Genomic DNA, 16,644 nt, shown 5'->3' on the forward strand with positions numbered 1-16,644 from the left:
TCAAACCCACCTGGACACCTTCCTGTGTAACCTCATCTGGGTGTTCCTGCTCTGGCGGGGGGATCGGACTGGATGAGCTTTCCAGGTCCCTTCCAATCCCTGACATTCTGTGATTGTACTTGTAAGTCTGCTTTCAATTCTTTGCAAGAAGGGAGTTGTACAGATATTGAGGAGCAGTCACAGGATACCTCCCCCCAGTGTGTAATCTCTAGGTTTTTTTTGTGTGCGCGTCTGGGCTTTTTACGCTTCTGTGGGTACGTTTTGCAGCCTGGGTTTCACTGCCCGTTCTTGGGAAGGCGGGTGTAAAAGTCCATTACGCGTTCGTGCAGCATGAACGTCTTTAGCCGCAAAAGGACACGTCGCTTTGCGCGTTAGATGATTTTTGTTTGCCGGCGTGTTTTCCTCCCGAAAGCGGGGCGGGGGGTAGCAGAGAACGGGCCCGCTGCGGAGGGGTCGGGGGGGGATCCCAGCGCCGAGCGCGTTGCGGGGTCCCCCTTGTGCCCGCACGTCCGCACTGCACAAGCTCCCCCGGTCGCTATTTAACCACCGCGGCTTTTCGACCCCGCAGCCCCTCTCCCGCCTCGGCTTTATCCCCCGGGGTGCGGCGGTAGGAGGGGATGATGCTGATGCTACTGCTGTTTGGGGAGGGGGCGGCTGAGCCCGGGAGCAGCTCACGGCAGAGGCGGGGAGGTGCCTCCCCCGGCCCGCCCCGCCGGGTCCCGCCCCGCTCGGCGCCGGGCAGCCCGGCAGTGTGGCGAGGCGGGCGGGCGGGCAGGCAGCTCGGCTCCGCTGCGCTCCCGGCCCCGCCGCCATGCCGCCGCCCGGGCCCCGCCGCCCCGCCGCCTTCCTCGTCCTCCTCATCCTCCTGCTCCTCCGGGCGCTGGCCGCCGCAGGTAAGGGGGCGGCCGGGCAGGGGGGATGAAGTTTTTCGGGGTGTGTGTATGGGTGGGGGGGAGTCGGTGGACAGCATCTCCCTCCAAAAAAAAAAGTTCACTGCGGTTTACTTCCTTTTTTAGGGGCAGTTTGCCTCCCAACCTAGTGGTGTTTCTTACAGTTTCTTTCTTCTTTAATATGAAGGTTAAGAGGTGCGTAGGGGAGCGCAGGTTTAGGCGGGGGGAGCTGAGCCGCTCGGGGCCGGGTGATGCTCCGGGGGATGCTCCAGGGGATGCTCCGGGGGATACGGGCTGGCAGCGCCGCTCCCCGCCGGCCCCGCCGCTTCCTTCTATTTTATAAATATCTCTCTATATATTTATTTATTTATTCATTCCTTGGGAAAAAAAAAAGCAAAACAAACCCAACCCTGTTTGTAGCGGCGCCGGCTGTGATTTTCCCCAGCGGGTCAAATCAGTAATTATTCAGCCTGGATATTTTTGCGGGGTTTATCTGCTTTTTCGTTGTTTGGTTGTTTGTTTTTAATAAACCGAGCTATTGATGGCCGGGCAGCTAAGTGGTCTTTTCCTATGGCTCTTCAAAGTTTCCTGTGCGCAACCCAATCTTGTGATTGAGATGCATTTAAATCCAGCCCTTCCGTTGGTAATCCCTGCCACAGACAATAAACAGAGGCGCGTCTCTCCTGCTGTCCTCTCTCGTCAGGACTGCCGTGATCAAATTCAGCCTTTTCACTATATTTCCTCCCCTACACGCACAACTCAGGAACATCCTCTGCATCTCAGGACTTTGTCCTTTGTCATCCTCCGGCGGTGGCAAAGCAGAGGTGCTGGTGTTTATCCTCCAGGTATAAAAAGATGTTCTCCAATATAGAGCTCAGAAGTGGAGACCTATAAAGTTTGATAGCTTTTAGAGCTTTGGAAGAGACCATAACCAGTAACCATCGGGGCTCCGGTGATGGGCAAGGTCATCATCCCTGTGGGAACTCAGTTGGAGAGCCCATTGCTCCCTTCCCGCAGCTTCTGGCGAGGGTTTGACGACGTGTTTCAAAGCTTCGCACAGCACAGATTGGGCTTCTTAGTAGTTAAAAGCATCTCCTGACAAGCTGATTTTCTAGGAAAATGAACCAAGCCTTCTCTTCTGAAGCGTAATTAAGGTGACGAGGAACTTTGGGGAGGGAATTTAATTAGATTAATATTTTTTTCTGCCTCTGCCACACAGAGATCTTAGTGTATTTTGGCAAATGGAAAACAGAAATGGCACTATTGACTTATTCGGTGGCCTGGACGTTGCTCCAGCAGCATCCTCCAGCCAGAAGAAACTCTCTTCTTGCTGGAAAAGGAGAGCTTTGAGAGCTGGCAAGCAGTGTAAGGGGATCGGGGACTCTGCATGGCATGGGATGCTGTGGATGGCAGGGGCTTGACAAGCCTGGATTAGCGAGGCTGCCGTGGGTCAGGGTTTAGCTGTGGCCAAGCAGCCTGGGGATGCTGGGGGGACATGGGGGGATGTCGGCTGGGTTGGTGGACCACAACCGCCCCTGCCCCATGGTTGGCTGTGTCCTGTGCAGTGCTCTTTATTTTGGCATGCTTCGTGTTCATGCAGGGGTTGAAATAAAACTGGGCAGGAGGAAGGGAATGAAGAAGACAAAAAAATAATCCAAAAAACAAGTTAAAACCTGACCAAGCTGGATCAGTTTGAGTCTAGGGAGCTCTCTAAAGCCACACGGTTAGTCTGGCATATATGTTAGCACGTATGAAGTTTTTAGCTTTAGAGCTGTAATTAGTGTTTCTCCAGGAGCGTTGTGCAGAGATTAAATGTGCTGATGTGGAGGAGGGAGCTGAGATGGGTGCTTAGTCCTGGCGATAATCCACTCCCTTCCCCATCTTTACCTGGTTTTAAGGAGGGAGTGAGAGACATCACCCAGAAAACAATTTTCTCTATTAATAATAAAGAATGTACTTATTGTTTGTGTTGGGTTTTGCAGCGTTGAAGGGGAGAAGTGTTGGTTTGGATTTGAGTTGGAAACCCGGGAACGCTTGGCCCACTCATCCCCAGGACTGCTGCTGGGGGAGCCCCAGATCCCGCTGTGTCCCCCCCGCTTTGCCTGCCAAGCTGCTCGCTGTGCTTCGTTCTTTGCCTGTGCTGCTGTCAGGAGGAAAATAACTTGGTGCGAGGGTTCTGAGCTTGTTTGAGGGCTTTTCCCTGCGAGAGTGGCTGCGTGGAGGTTGTGAAAACCAGAGGGTGATGCTGGACGGGGGGGAGCTGAGCTGGCAAGGGTGTTTGTAGACAGCATGGTGCTGCCATCCTGGTGAAGGGCTGTCCTTCCATGGTCAGGAAAACACCTGGGGAGGGATGGATGGAGGGGATATTGGCACTGCTGTCCCCCAGCGGTGTCCCCACATGGTTCTGCCTGCCTGCTGCTGTCCTCGCGAGCAGATGCGGGGGGAGAGATGCTCCAGAACCTGTTGCTCATCACCAAAGCCCTTGCGGGAGGTGGGGGCTCGCTCGTGGTGTGTGGAAGGATCTCCTCTGGCTTTTTGTCTCCCGCTCCTTTAGTTTCTTGGTTATGGAGCCCTCTCTCTCTTTAGAAGTGGGTGCTCTCTGTGCATGATAGTGGCAGAATGAAATAATAAAACAAGAAAAAAAGGAGAGAAATGGAAAAATACTGCTTTATAGAAGGCAGAATCTCTTGGAAGTGATAGTTGTGAGATAGGGGAGAAATCTAGATTGCATTTTCCCCGTTTAAGAAATCAGGAGTGCACCACTGCTGACCTAATAAGCAGCTTGGAGAGTCCAGTTGTGTCCCTTATCTCCCCTCCTGTGTAAAGTTCTTCTGGTGCTGTGCATGCTGGCTCCCTTTCCATCTCTGTCCTAGCCATACAACAATTAATATATATATATATCTCTATATATATATATATGTATATATCTGTATTTTTGGGTCAGTTGAGCAAGCCAAGATGATGCAAGGAGCTTGGTTTTGCTTTCATTTCTAGCAGCAGCGCTTTCAAGTCCTCAGCCCTGGGGCTTCCTCCTCCCCAGCACGTTTGGGGCCGGTGGGACCAGCCTGCCAGCCGCGTAGGTTATCGGGAGAGTTTGTGAGCTGGGTTTTGCTGGGCAGAAGCTGAGCTTTGCTGGGAAGAAGCCAGGCTCAGCTCGGTGCCGGGGAGGCTGCGAGCTGAGGATGGAAGGGGCCGGATGGAGTCTGCGAGGGGTTCATTACAGCAGATGTCAGTGCCATAAAGCCACAGGTTCCTGCTGTTTCCTATTCACTTATATCCCCCTGGCTTCAGCGATGCTAATGTGAGCGAAAACATTTGCTGGAGCAAAGGAGGGAGGGAGGGGGTGTATAAATCACCGACCCATTCCCTCTGCTCCCTCCAGCCATCACTTGGGAAGCAAGGAGATAAGCTGGGTCCAGGGGATGCCCAAGCCCTTTGCTGGCTGCCATTAGCCTTGCTGTGGCATTTTAAGGCCCGTTGCCTCTGATTTTTTGGTTTTACTTAATAAGCAAAGCTGTCATTTTGCTGTAATCAGTTGTATTGTGCAAACCACCGCTGCTCGTGAGTCAGAGCATGGTGGCACTGGGCTGACACAGCCCTGGCCCTTTGGATGCTATGAGGCAGGGGGGTCCATGTCTGGTGGCACGAAGACTCCTTCCTCCTGTTCATCCTGGGCTGAAGGGAGCTTGGGCAATCCTCCCCTGGCTCTGCCAGAGCTCAGGACCTAAAGGAGACGTTGTAGCGGTGCTTCCCCCCAAACCAGAGTCATTGCCGTGCCCCAGGAGGGGCGAACCGGTAGCTTTTGAACTCCTTACGTCAGGCTGGAGCACTGGAGAAGGGAGGAAAAAAGTTAAATAAAAAATCCTCTATGATCTGCAATGGAGTTGGGAAATGCAGAGCTTTGGGTTGGGAGAGGCAGAAAGCCCCCTGAAGCCGCTCTGAGGTCTAGTTTCACACCTACCCTCCCAGGGACTTCTCTTGGTGGGAGCCTGGATGCCCCTGGCTGGATGCAGCACCCTCCCCAAATCCTCCCTCTTGCTGTCCCCGCGGGCTTGGCCGACACTTGGATTTTTACTGCTGAGGCAGTTTTGGAGAGTGGGTTCCCTTTTAGCTTCACACTGGGATCCCAGGGGGATGTTGTTCTTGAGGGTCCTCCCTGGGCTTTGGTTTAAATCAGTTTTGTTCCCGTTGGGGAGCAATGCTGAAACCAGGGGCTGCTGCACGGGGGAGGCTGGGGAGCCGGGAGGCAAGCAAAGCATCCCGACTGCGCGGAATATTATTTTTGAACCCTCCTGGTTTTTCGGAGGCCTGACTCACGGCACAGGAATGCGCTGGGCTGGCAACCCCAGACCTGCTCCTTGGTGGAGGGGAAGAGCTGCCGTCTCCTCCTCCCTGTTCCCCAGCCCCTCTCCTCCCCAAAACCGCCTGGCTGGGCTGGGAGCAGCCACATGTTTGCTGAGCTTGGATTTTTAGGGCCTTTTTTTTTTTTTTCCCTTTTGCTATTTGCTTTTTCTTGTAGGCTCTGATATATATATACACACACATTTATATATATATTTTATTTTATTTTAATGGGGTTGGGGTGGTTTGGTGGGTCATAGCAAGGCACCTCTGGGTTGCACGAGCTTTTTGGAGGCAGAGCAAACCCCAAGATCAAACGGGAGCCAGGCTGGGAAGGGAAAACGACGGAAGGGAAGCAGGAATTATTTAGCACGGGGCTTGCTCCAGCGTGTCCTGCACGCTGCCTTTCATCTCCTGTGAGTCCCTCCCCGCTGCAGCCCTGCACAACCCCGCTCGGCTCTCCTCTGCTCCTTTAGTGGCTTCTCCCAGACCTGCTGGCTCGACTCAGCTTTTGGGGGGACTACTCCCCATTGCAGCCAGCCCCCCCAGCCCCATCGGGGTGTTATGTCAGGGTTAGGTTCATAGCGAAATGCCCAGGGTGGTGGGTCCTTGTCCTCATCCACAAACTGGGAGTCCAGGTGCTGCTACCTGGTGTAACTTGGGGGGCTACAAAAGCTGCAAGCCTTACCCCAAAGTCTTGGTGGTTGGGGGTGTACCTTGGTGAAAAGACCGTGGTGACAAGTTCAGCTCCCTGTGTTTCTCGGTGTTGGGCTCCATTGAGAAATTTGGGTGGGCAAAGGAGAACTCATACAAGCAGAGCGATCCGCATGCCTGCACACTGCTCCACAGCAGGCGGGTGTCTTAAAGAAAGTGGGTTTGTCTTTGGTGTGGACTCTGCCTCCCGTCTTTCCTCAGCCCGGAGGTCTGGGCTCTGCCAGGTCCCTTGTCCTGCTTTGCAGCATCTGTGGAGGCCACTGTTCCTTCCCTCCTCCTGCTTCAGCCCTTCTCCGGAGGGGATCGGTGAGCAAACGCTTGTGTAAGTGGTGGGAAATATCCCCTTTCCAGCTAATATGTTGCTGACCTCTCTCTTTGCTATGAGGAGGAGGAATTATGAGGTCCCAAGCCCTGGGGGTGGCTGTGGAGCCATCTGGGACACATGCATGGGGATGGCAGGAGTGGCGATGGCACAGGAGTCCCCAGACTGGGCTGTGACCATGAGATGAGGCTTCCTCCTGCAGCTGGATTTGTGTGGGTGAAATATTTCTCAGGACGTGCATCCCATTGCATTCCCAGTCCCCTCAGGTAGGGAAGAAGACCTGTGTAAGTTTGCAAGAGCATCTCTGGGGGTCTCCTTGTCCACCTCCATCTCTTTGCCCCATAAGTCTGATCAGCAGCAGCCTATAATACACGTATACAGACAAACATATAGCATAGCTGCCCTCGCTTCTCTACCCCTTTTATTCCCGTAAAAGCCAGGAGGAGGGAAGAGGCTTGTTTGCAGCACGAGCAATCCCTTCCCTGCCTGAATACCCAGGGCTGCGAGTTGGATTGTGGCATCTCTCATGCTTCTGGGGGGTCCCACTGGTGTGGTTTCTGTAGTGGTCCCATGAGGAACCTTTCCTGCCCCCCAGCTCCCCTCCTTCACAAGCCTGCACCGAGTGTGAAAGCTGAGGGATTGTTTCCCTTTGAAAAAGCATGGAAAATCTCATTTTGAGACGTTTAATGCATATTAGATCCATCTCCCTTTCTGTGAAGTGGAGGCCGCCGCAGGAGGAGAGATGAGGACCTCTGAGGGCAGATGGCCAGGTGAACTTTGGGGCTCTGTGGGAGCGATGCCACAGGCAGCATCCTCTACTGGGTATCATGGCATGCTAGAGAGGCAGTGGGGAAACAGCCCCCCAAAACTCCCCCAGACTTCTGTAGAGGTGGAGAAATGCTCTTGGTACTGATGTTGCTGCACACGGGTACGGGATTGTTTTGAATGCTTTGACTTTCTCTATGGACGGGCTTAGCACACCTTGCTGTACTGAATGAGTGGCTGTTGGGTGCAGGTAAAATGTGTGTGAGAGGGTTGGAGTGTGGGGAACACTCCCGTAAGGCACAGGGATGCTTCTCACCCCTGGGTATTGAAGGTGTGTGGAGGTGGACATGGTGTTGTTGAATGGTGGGACTCCAGCAAGGGGGAAGCTCACTCTGGGCAAGGAGGTGAGATTAGAGTGAGTTTTTTCTCCATCTAGACTTCATCCTACCCTTGCTGTGTGTCTTCCCTTTTGCAGAGTGACTCTCCTCCCCGGGAGCCACTGCTGGCCTGGAAATTAGGGACAAGGTGCTGTAAAACAAACCCTGGGTGGCTCGTGGAGGCGGGAGGCTATTAAAAGGGTTGTGTTGCATTGTATAGCGTGGGAGTTTTCCTTAGGCAGAAGGTTAGAGAGCCCAGAAACTCCTCGGCATGGATTTAAATAGGAGGAGGGACATGCCTGGGATGCGGTGGTGCTGTCAGCAGATGGCCTTGATACTTTCTAGGCTGCGAGGTTTTTGGGGCTTATTCATGACCAGTGGCATGCGTGGGCACATCCACCCAGCAGTGCTTGGAGGCACCAAGAAGGTCCTCAGCAGAAGACCATGCTTCATTGACCACCCAGTTTTCTGGTGGGCTCACATGGGAAGCTGTAGCTCTTCCTTCTGATGACGGTGACCACAAGTTGGAGGGCTGAAAGCAACTGGGGTGGAGGAACAGGGCTTCTGAGGGTTTAGTGGAGATGGATTAGTGGAGTTGATTGGCTTTGCCCCTCTGCTCCTCTCCCCACTTGCATGGTCGGGGAATGGGAGCTGATCTCCATGTGCCTGTTATCCCCTGTGGAGACTGTGCCATCCTACACCATCACCCAGATGCATTATGGGCTCTATCTGTTTGGGTTGGCTTGAAGAACAGAAGAAGGAGGGTGTTTTCCAGCAGCCAGAAAGAGGTTGCTATTTAAAACACACCCCCCCCCAAAAAAGTGGTCTGCTGCTTGCTTTTCATCCGTGTAGCCGAATGGAGCCAAGCAAGCATCCCCACCCTCACCTGGAGGGGTATCTCTGAAGGGTTTGCAGGGCCTGCAAGCGAAGCTACTAATTAGCGCTGGTCAGAAGGGTGGATCTTGTAATGTGGCTGTGCTGTCTGCTGTGGTCTGGCCCAGGGCCATGGCCCCGTTTTCACTGGCCACTGCCCAGGGGGGGTCCCAGCATCCTCCCCACACCCTCGATGACCCCAAACGGGCTGTGGATGCTGCTGGGGTGTGGGGACCTTCACCTCCTTGCCTGGCACGGCTGGTTCCACAGTGCTATGGGTGTTCCTGCACCGGAATATTATTTTGAAGGTTTTACATTTTTTTTTTTGTCGTCTTTGACAGATGTGAGATGTAGAGACATGCTTAAAATGAAAGCATGGCTCCTTAGTCCCATTAGACAGCAATTAAAAGTAATCAGTGGTCTAGGTTGTTGCGCTGGAGACTGGGCTCGTTGAAGGGTTTTCTTCTCCAGCCTACCTTGGAGAGGCTTAAATGTCCTGTCTCTTCTACTTGCTGGGACCTGACCAGAGAACATCTTCATTAGAGTGGGTAAAGTATTGCTGAAAATCAGCATTTGGCTGGAATTAAGGTGTTCCCAGTGCCCAGGAGCTCCTTGTCGGGGCTGGAAAGAAGAGGAGGGTGGCAATTTGGCCATCTCCACCCGGGTCTGCGGTTCCTCGTGTCCTCCCTCGCTCTTTCGGAGGAGATGCCCGGCTCAGTTGTGGCAGCCTGTTTTCCCAGAGGATGTGTGATGCCCACTGTGCATCATCCGTGCAGAGCCCGGCGAACACCTCCATCTACGCCGCAGCCTCAGCACCAAAGGGATTTGGCTCAGGACAAGGGGATTTGGCTGCATGGCCATGTGTCATGGAGCCACGCGGATGACCAGGGTCTAGAGCATGGTGAAGCCAACATGTGGGATGCCAAGGGCTGTAGAACTGTGAAAATGTGGGGGTTTTGCACATTAAAATGCCCTGGTGGCATAGTCCACAGATCCCAGCTTTTCATTGAAGGAGTTATAGCCATGCGGTTAATCCCTATCCCTGGTCGTGGGTGCTTCAGCTACCCTGTTATGTATATATATATTTTTTTTCTATATATGTTAGCTCTGCCCAAAGCTGGAAAAGCGAGATCCAAAAGCTGCAAAGAGGGCTGGGTTTTGTTTTAAGCCGAACGGTGACTAACAAGAGTTGAGTGTGCGTTTGTTGTGTTGTTTGTTTTTTTGTTTTTAAAAAAACCACCAATGCTTGGGATAAACTGGTTATGCAAACCGGGGCAAATTGGGCAGGTTCCTTTGTAGTTCGCAACAAAAACCCCGAGAGTCTGGGGCGTGTTGAGGCCGGTCCTGCTGGGGATGGAAAAACCCACGCGCCAGCTTTGCAGACGGGGTCCCAACCGATGGGGGAGGATGCTGGGGAACGTGGGGTAGGGAAAGCCATAGGTTACTGCAGGACCACATCTGTCCAGCTAAAACCTTGAGTAATGCTGAGCCTAAAAAGCCGCAGGGGCAAAAATAGATTTATTTTGAAGTGTGGTTTTATAATACCTGCTAAGAGAAATTCATGCTGTGCTCAGCTCCAAGAAACTTTCAGGCTCGCTGGTCCCATGCTGCTGAAAATATATCAATTTGGAGGACTTCTGGGTGTTTTGCCGCAGCGTTTATCGGCCGGGAGGATGGTGTGGGGTACAGCAATGCTCGGCATGCTCTGCAAAGGCAGGCTTCTGGTTTCTATCACAGCCTGTGCTGTTTTGGCCAGGGGCATCTGTCCATTTGTCCGTCCATCCTGCAGCTCTCCCAGGCTCTGCGAGGCTCCTCTGGAGTGCGGTGCTTTGAGGACACCAGCGAAAAGAAGCGAATACCAGGGCCCTCATGAATCTTTAACCTCATCCCATGATGTGGGCTGGGGAGGGCGATGCCTCGATTGTCAGTAGGGCAAAATAATGCTGCATAAAGATCCCTCTCGCCTTTTCCCGCTGGATCAGTTGAAAAAAGGTTGTCTCTTTGCAAGGAAGAGCCCGGCTGCTGGATGAAGCAGAAAATTAGATGAAAACTGCCTAACAGGAAAAGACAGATGACTCTTTTCATATAGGAAAGGGAAAAGAGGGGGTGAAATTGCTGTTTAATCCCACCAGCAGCCAGTGCCGGCCCTTGGAGCATCCTCCGAGCACTGGCACCCGCAGCCCGTTGACCATCTCTGCATGTGTGCCCGTGTCCTTCCCTTCGAGAGCGATGCTTAAAAGAGAAAAGGGCTTCTTGGGTTTGTGTGCCCATGGGAAAGGAAGTGTGCGAGTCTATGGAAAGTATGCGGGGGGAGAATGCAAACCATATGTTTCGGCGAGGGTCAAGTTGCAGAGCTGAAGCCAAAGAAGCCAGAGTCCCGCAGTTTGACTGCGCTGTGCATCCTGGTAGGTGCGTGTGTGGGGTGTCACATTTGGCCTACTGAAGGTGATTGGGGTCCCTGCCTGGCACCCTGTGGTGTCACCGCTGTCCCGAGGACTTAGAGCTGGGATCCAGGGCTGTTCCCAAGCCCTTGGTGCTCCTAGAAATAAATGGCAGGGCTCACAACATTGTAGAATAGGGATGCTGGTAAGGAGCTTCTCTGGGTTGCCCTGAGTTCATGGCATTTGCAAGTCTGAGGGAAGAAGTCCAGGGAAGAAACTTTTTGCAGGGAAGGGAGTGCCAAAAGCTGGGTTGATGTTGTGCCATGCACCACGGCCGTCCTTACCTTCTCCTTCCAGCTACAGAGAGGAGAATCAGATGAAAAAAAACCTCAGTTTTTCCCTTCTTGGTGTGGAAAAAGTTATGTGCAGGCAGCCCAGAGAGTTGTATAGACTTCAGCCCGAGGTGGTGTGAGCTGGACTGAAGTGCTTTTAAAAAGAAACCCAAACATTAGGGAAATGGCAGCGTCCTGCAACAAACTTCTTGGGCAGGGAGACATCTTTTGTTTCCAAAGCTAAAGGCATGGAGACAATATCTGGTTCCTCCGTGGGCTCTACGGAGCTGTTTGCAACCTGTCAGCTTGGTAACCATCTGCTCGCAGCCTGTGGGGACCGCGCTGTATCTGGGATGCGGGAGGAGGGAGGCATGGCCGTGCCCCCCGGGAGCATCATGGGCTCCAGCCCCTCCCCAGAAGGAACCGCAGGGCACAGCATCTCCTCGCACCAAGAGCAATGAGCTCCTGTGCCTAACACACTAAAAATCCTGATGGATTTACCTTTTGGCTGTCTGGCTTATTTGTGATTTATTTCTTGCTTGCTTGGGGGAGATTTCTTCTTTTAGCTTGATTTCCTAAAAAAAAAAGAATCCAGATTTTTTTATTTTCTGTTTGTTTGTCTGCAGCCCTCTCCCTCTTTGACTCATAGACGTCTTGCAATTAAGCGCCTGCCTGATTAGAAAATTAGCAATAAAGTTCTTTATCTAGGCGAGCTGCTTGGCCAGCGAGAGGGATCTATTAATATCCTGCTAAAAACAAGCAGCGTCACACGCTTGCCACCTACTATTGGGGAACACAAACACGCGTGGGCGTGAGTATTTTGAGCAGCACATCTATAGGAAAGTAGGTTTCGTTCTGCTCATGATGGGACCGTGTAGTTTCAGCTGAGATGGGGTACCTCAAATTATATGAAGAACGATGAAAGAAAGGTGGGAGAAACCTTGTGGGAGAACACTGGAGGATGCCTTCAGGTCATGGCAAAAGACACTTGTTGGCAGATAATTGTTTCAGAGGGAAACGGTCCCTCGTTAATGGTGGTTGGGTGGCTGAAGGGGAAGCAGGAGGAGAGCAAGAGCATCCCACAGTTGGGTCACCTGGGAGGGGTGGGAGGGAAAGGCCTTTGGAAGAAATCCACAATTTGGCATGAAGAAAGAAATTTGGCATGTTGGATGTGGCAAGTTTGGGGGCTTGCTTTGAAAGTACATGGAAAGGAAAAAAAATAGAGTTAAGAAGGTGTTTATGTAAACTGTGAGATCTAAAGCCTGGACGAGTTTGGGTTATGGTAGATCTTTGGGTCAAATGTATTCTGCGGCTTTGGTTTTTCACCTTTTTGGGGAGCAGCAGTCTCTGACCTCTCTGAAAACAGCATCAAGGGGAAAAATTGGGAGGGAGAAGAGCATCCTCCTGTTGGCTTCTGCAGGTCCTGAGGGTCTCCGCAGGGTTTGATCTGGCTGGCATTTGTCCCTAGATAAGTGCCACAATAAACCTAGTGCTTGTTTCATGGGCATGGTGGCCTCCTGGCTCAACCCAACCAAGCTGCCCAGAAGATGCTCTAAGCCAAGAGATGCTGAGCCTGGCTTTGGGTCACGTGTGTGGTGAAATGAGTCCTTGTCCTAGTGCAGAGTTCCCTGGGTTTTAAACCATGTTGTTTGCAGAGACGGTCTCTTAATGCAGTGTAGAGAAACCGTGAAGAGGTTCTTGAGAAGGTGGTAAAAAGGAGAAACTGGAGTTAGGAAAGCAACAACGTGTTTCCTTTCAGTACCAAGGTGTTTATTCCAGATAAAACACAGAGGCAGAGATGGCATCCCATTTAATTAAAAACACGAAAAAACCCAACAAACCCAAACCTCTATTTTGAAACTGCTGAGAATGTGACTGCCCCTTGTGATGTTTCACAGCTGAGATCATTGCTGGCTGAGTTCATCTGCTCTGGAGGCTTTAGTCTCAATCTGTCTGTATGGGTGAGCACAGAATCCCCATTTTTACAGAGATAAAGGGAAAAAAAAACCTTTAATTCTGGACAAAAAAAAAGTACAATAAATCTATGAAGAAGGATCATTGAAAAGAAGACTTTCAGGTTTTTGGGTGAATTGGGGTCTGGAGCTACTCTGCTGTAACTGTGATTTTGCACACTCTCAGCAGTGAAATGCAGAGTATTTGCTAAAAGAGGATGAGCAAAAGCTGGAAAGGATCGCTCTTCTTTTCAGAAACAGGCAATAGGGATTATTTTTTGGAGTAATTAAATTTCACAAGTGCTTACTTAGAAAGAAATCTAGTCTGTCCGCTGTATTTACAGACTCTTGGAGAAGACACAAAGTCCGAGGCAAGCAGGCTGCCTCTTGGGAGCAGCTGGGATTCGGAGCAGAGCTTTAATTTCAGCGGTGTATCAGTGTAATAGTATTGTTTATAAGCTGCTCTTGCCACATGAAAGCAGCGTTGCATTATCCCGCTTGCTCCTAAAAGCCAGGGAGCCAGCCCGGAGCAGACTGATTACAGAGCAGCGGCCTCTTTCTTCTTCCCATCGCTACAAAAGAGCAGACAATAGAAACCAGGATCCAGTTCTAGCTCGGGTAACGCAATGCCCTCCTTGGGGTGGTCATGTCACATGCTGCCTGAGTAATTCCCAGCCTCGTCTTGCCTGGAAAACCGGCCTCCGATGGAGGGAGCGATGCTTTGGGGATCTGGAGCCCCACTGTGGGTGCAGGCTGGTGGAGATGCAGCTGCAGGGGGACCTTAGCTGAGATGTGGAGATGCAGGTTTGGGAAGTTGGTGGCCATCTCTATGGCTCATGGGTTGGTGGCTGCGGAGTCGTCACCCTGAGAAAATGGGGCACGATTTGGCTGGAGCCTGGGTTTTGCTTGGAAGACTGAGCCGGAGGTGTTGGAAGAGGAGCTTGCCGAAGCGGCTCTGTGGTTGCCGCTTGCTCATGCCATAAGCTTGTCATGCACACATGGGGGCTATCAAGGCATGGCAAATGTTATTTTGTTCTTTTTTCTTTTCTTTTTTTCTGTCTTTTTTCTTCAAGAATAACAACTCGACCTATGGGTAGCTGCAGGATATGGAGGGCATTTGGGAGCTGCACTCCCTTTTGGAGGTCATTCCTGTGGGACAGGTTATCATACAGAAGTATCATTAGCCACTTCTCACCTTTCTAAGGTCGCTTGGAAACACGGGTTTGTCTCCAGCTGGTTTTGTGTCCTTTGGCTTCCCCAGCTTGGGGTGTCCCTTGTGGGACTGAGCAGGGGTTGGTAAGGAGGAGGTTGACCTCTCCGAAGTTGTGCTGCAGACTTGGTCATTGCACAAAGCACGGAGAAAATTCCAGTTATTGCTTATAAAACAGCTACAAATCGCTGCTGGCTTGCTTTGGGGTGGGAAATCCAGGTCTTTGGCATAGGAAACTGGTTCAGAGAGAAACCTGCAGCCAGAATCTCGTGGCTCTTTGTGCTGGGACAAAGAGTTGGTTTGGAGTTACAGGGAAGAAAGACAGCGGGGCTGGGGGATAAAAGGTGTTGTAAGATGGGTATTGGGACCTGGATATAGCCAGGGGAGGCACGTGGGGCTGTAATAAGCAAATAAATTGTTAGGGATGATTGAGGATGCTGGCCTGGCAGGGAGAAATTGTTCATCAGCCTGGTAGTGGTATGGATGCCGAATTTGCCACTTCTCTGCAGCTTTAAACGTGCACAAGACAAACTTTCCCTGGATGTGGTGGTGGCAGGAGATGGGTGCCCAGCATCAGCATCCCCCTGTTTTTTCCTTGGGAGTGCATGTTGGGTGTTAGCAATGTCCCACCCATGAGCCCCAGGCCTGTTGTCACCCCCTCTCTTCCCAAAAGCCTTTGGCCTCTGTGTGTTTTTTAACCTTATTTTTCCCCTGCTCATCCAGTTTGCAGTTAGGAAATACCTTTTATATGCTGAAGACTTATGATTCAGCCTGAATATGTTATCAGCACGGTGTCTGATAAGTTTTCTGCCTCAAAGCCCTGGGGAAGTGCCTGTTCAGGGTCGCTGCAATAGATTTTCTTCCTCTTTCCCAGCTGCCTAAGAATAGTGTGATTTTTATTTACTCCTTAACTGAACGGAATTACTTTCATCACTGGAGGAAAGATGCGTGTCCTAGCCAGCATTGTCCGTAAAGGCTTGCAATGCCTCTCCCCGCTTTCATAAATTCATAAATGGGTGACAGAATGTGCTGTTAGGATGGAATAAATCCCAGATTATTGGGATGATCTTGGGCCGTGGGAAGAAGGCGGCAGGGGAAGGATGTTGGGTTTTTCTTGGTAGGCTGGGGAGCTGGTGGCCTCATCTTGGACGTGGAGATGGTTGAAGGTGGTGGTTGTGGAAAGGCATGATGGTTTAATGTGGATGGTGTAAAGTGGGAGCGGTGGAGGCACCAGGATGTTGGGTTTTGCAAGAGGAGAGATGCTGAAGCATCCCTTGAGCAGGCTTGTGATGGGGCATGGCAGCGACTGTGGCACTCAACATTCATGGCGTGGGGGATCGTGCCGCCTTCCTGCCCCTACTCAGAGGGAACAAATTATTGACCATGAGGGTGGTGAGGCCCTGGCACAGGCTGCCCAGAGAAGCCGTGGATGCCCAATCCCTGGAAGCCCTTCAGTAAGTACAGTTGATAAAATCACAGTGGCCCTACACTCTCTTCCAGCTTCTAGGGCTTTCTTTCCTTGTGCTTGCCTCTGGGTGCATCTTTAAGCACAGATATGAGAGGGACGGGGATCCCCAGGAATTTATTAGTTTGGGGGGATGACCTACACCTGGCAACAGCACTTTGGAGCCTGATGCCAACTTGTGCTACCCTGTCTCATGGGCATCTGCAGGGTGACAGCAGTGGGCGGACCAGGATGCCTGGAGCTCCTTTCATCACCACCAGTGATGACAGTGGGGGGACACTCACGCATTTTCTTAGGGATGTTTTATTAAAGGCAGCTTCTCTGGCGCGGTAGAAAAGCTCAGATGGTGTATACGCTTGGGGTTTTTTTGTTGTTGGATCATTTTTTGGAGGTGACAAGTGGGAAGCCGTCTTTGCAAGCCCTCTGTAATGCTAATGGGAGCTGCAGGTTGGCACTCCCCGGAGTTTTAGTTTAGTTTAGTTTTTGTTTCTCCTCCTTCCCAAAGACGAACCAGGGAACACTTGTTGAAGTATGAAATTAAAAAGCCCGTGGCAGTTTATTTTGAGGACGTTGTGTTTGCTTTCACATCATGCTGGAGGGAATTGCTCTGCTACTGTCAGCAAATAAATAAAATAAGATCTTTGTTTTAAATTAGACTTTCTTCTGGTAGCTAATTAGGCGAGCTGGTACCTGCAGTTGCATTACCTAGGCACCGACTGTACTGTGCATATTTGAAGCATATGGCTGCTGTCGGCAGCTTCGAAACCTCATCAGCCCCTTTTTTGTTGTTTTTGGTTTCTTTTGGTGATTGAATGCAAATTCCTTGGAGGTCTGAGAGCATCAACAGCATCCTCCTTGAGCAGATGCCTATGGAACTCCTGGTAGGGATGAAGCTGTGTGTTGCTGGGGCTCAGCTGTCCGTGGTAAATTCGCCATAGGTGCCAACATGATGCTTTCCAGCCACTATGGGGAAAGGTCTGGGTTCCTAATTGCGAAAAAAAACAACTACTTGTGGCTTTTTT

General features: G+C 51.5%; 1 protein-coding gene across 2 annotated transcripts in view; it reads left to right on the plus strand.

Annotated features, from left to right (window-relative positions):
• Nucleotides 1-665: 665 nt before the first annotated feature.
• UNC5B (unc-5 netrin receptor B) overlaps nucleotides 666-16,644 on the plus strand; it is a 52,208-nt gene continuing 36,229 nt past the window's right edge. For both annotated transcript variants that reach the window (XM_065843500.2, XM_065843501.2), the window contains exon 1: nucleotides 666-893. In XM_065843500.2, coding sequence (XP_065699572.1) covers nucleotides 812-893 — 82 coding nt within the window. In that variant the 5' untranslated portion in view covers nucleotides 666-811. The remainder of the gene's footprint in view (nucleotides 894-16,644) is intronic.

This window comes from Patagioenas fasciata, chromosome 8, assembly GCF_037038585.1.
Source record: "Patagioenas fasciata isolate bPatFas1 chromosome 8, bPatFas1.hap1, whole genome shotgun sequence".
Lineage (NCBI taxonomy): Eukaryota > Metazoa > Chordata > Aves > Columbiformes > Columbidae > Patagioenas > Patagioenas fasciata.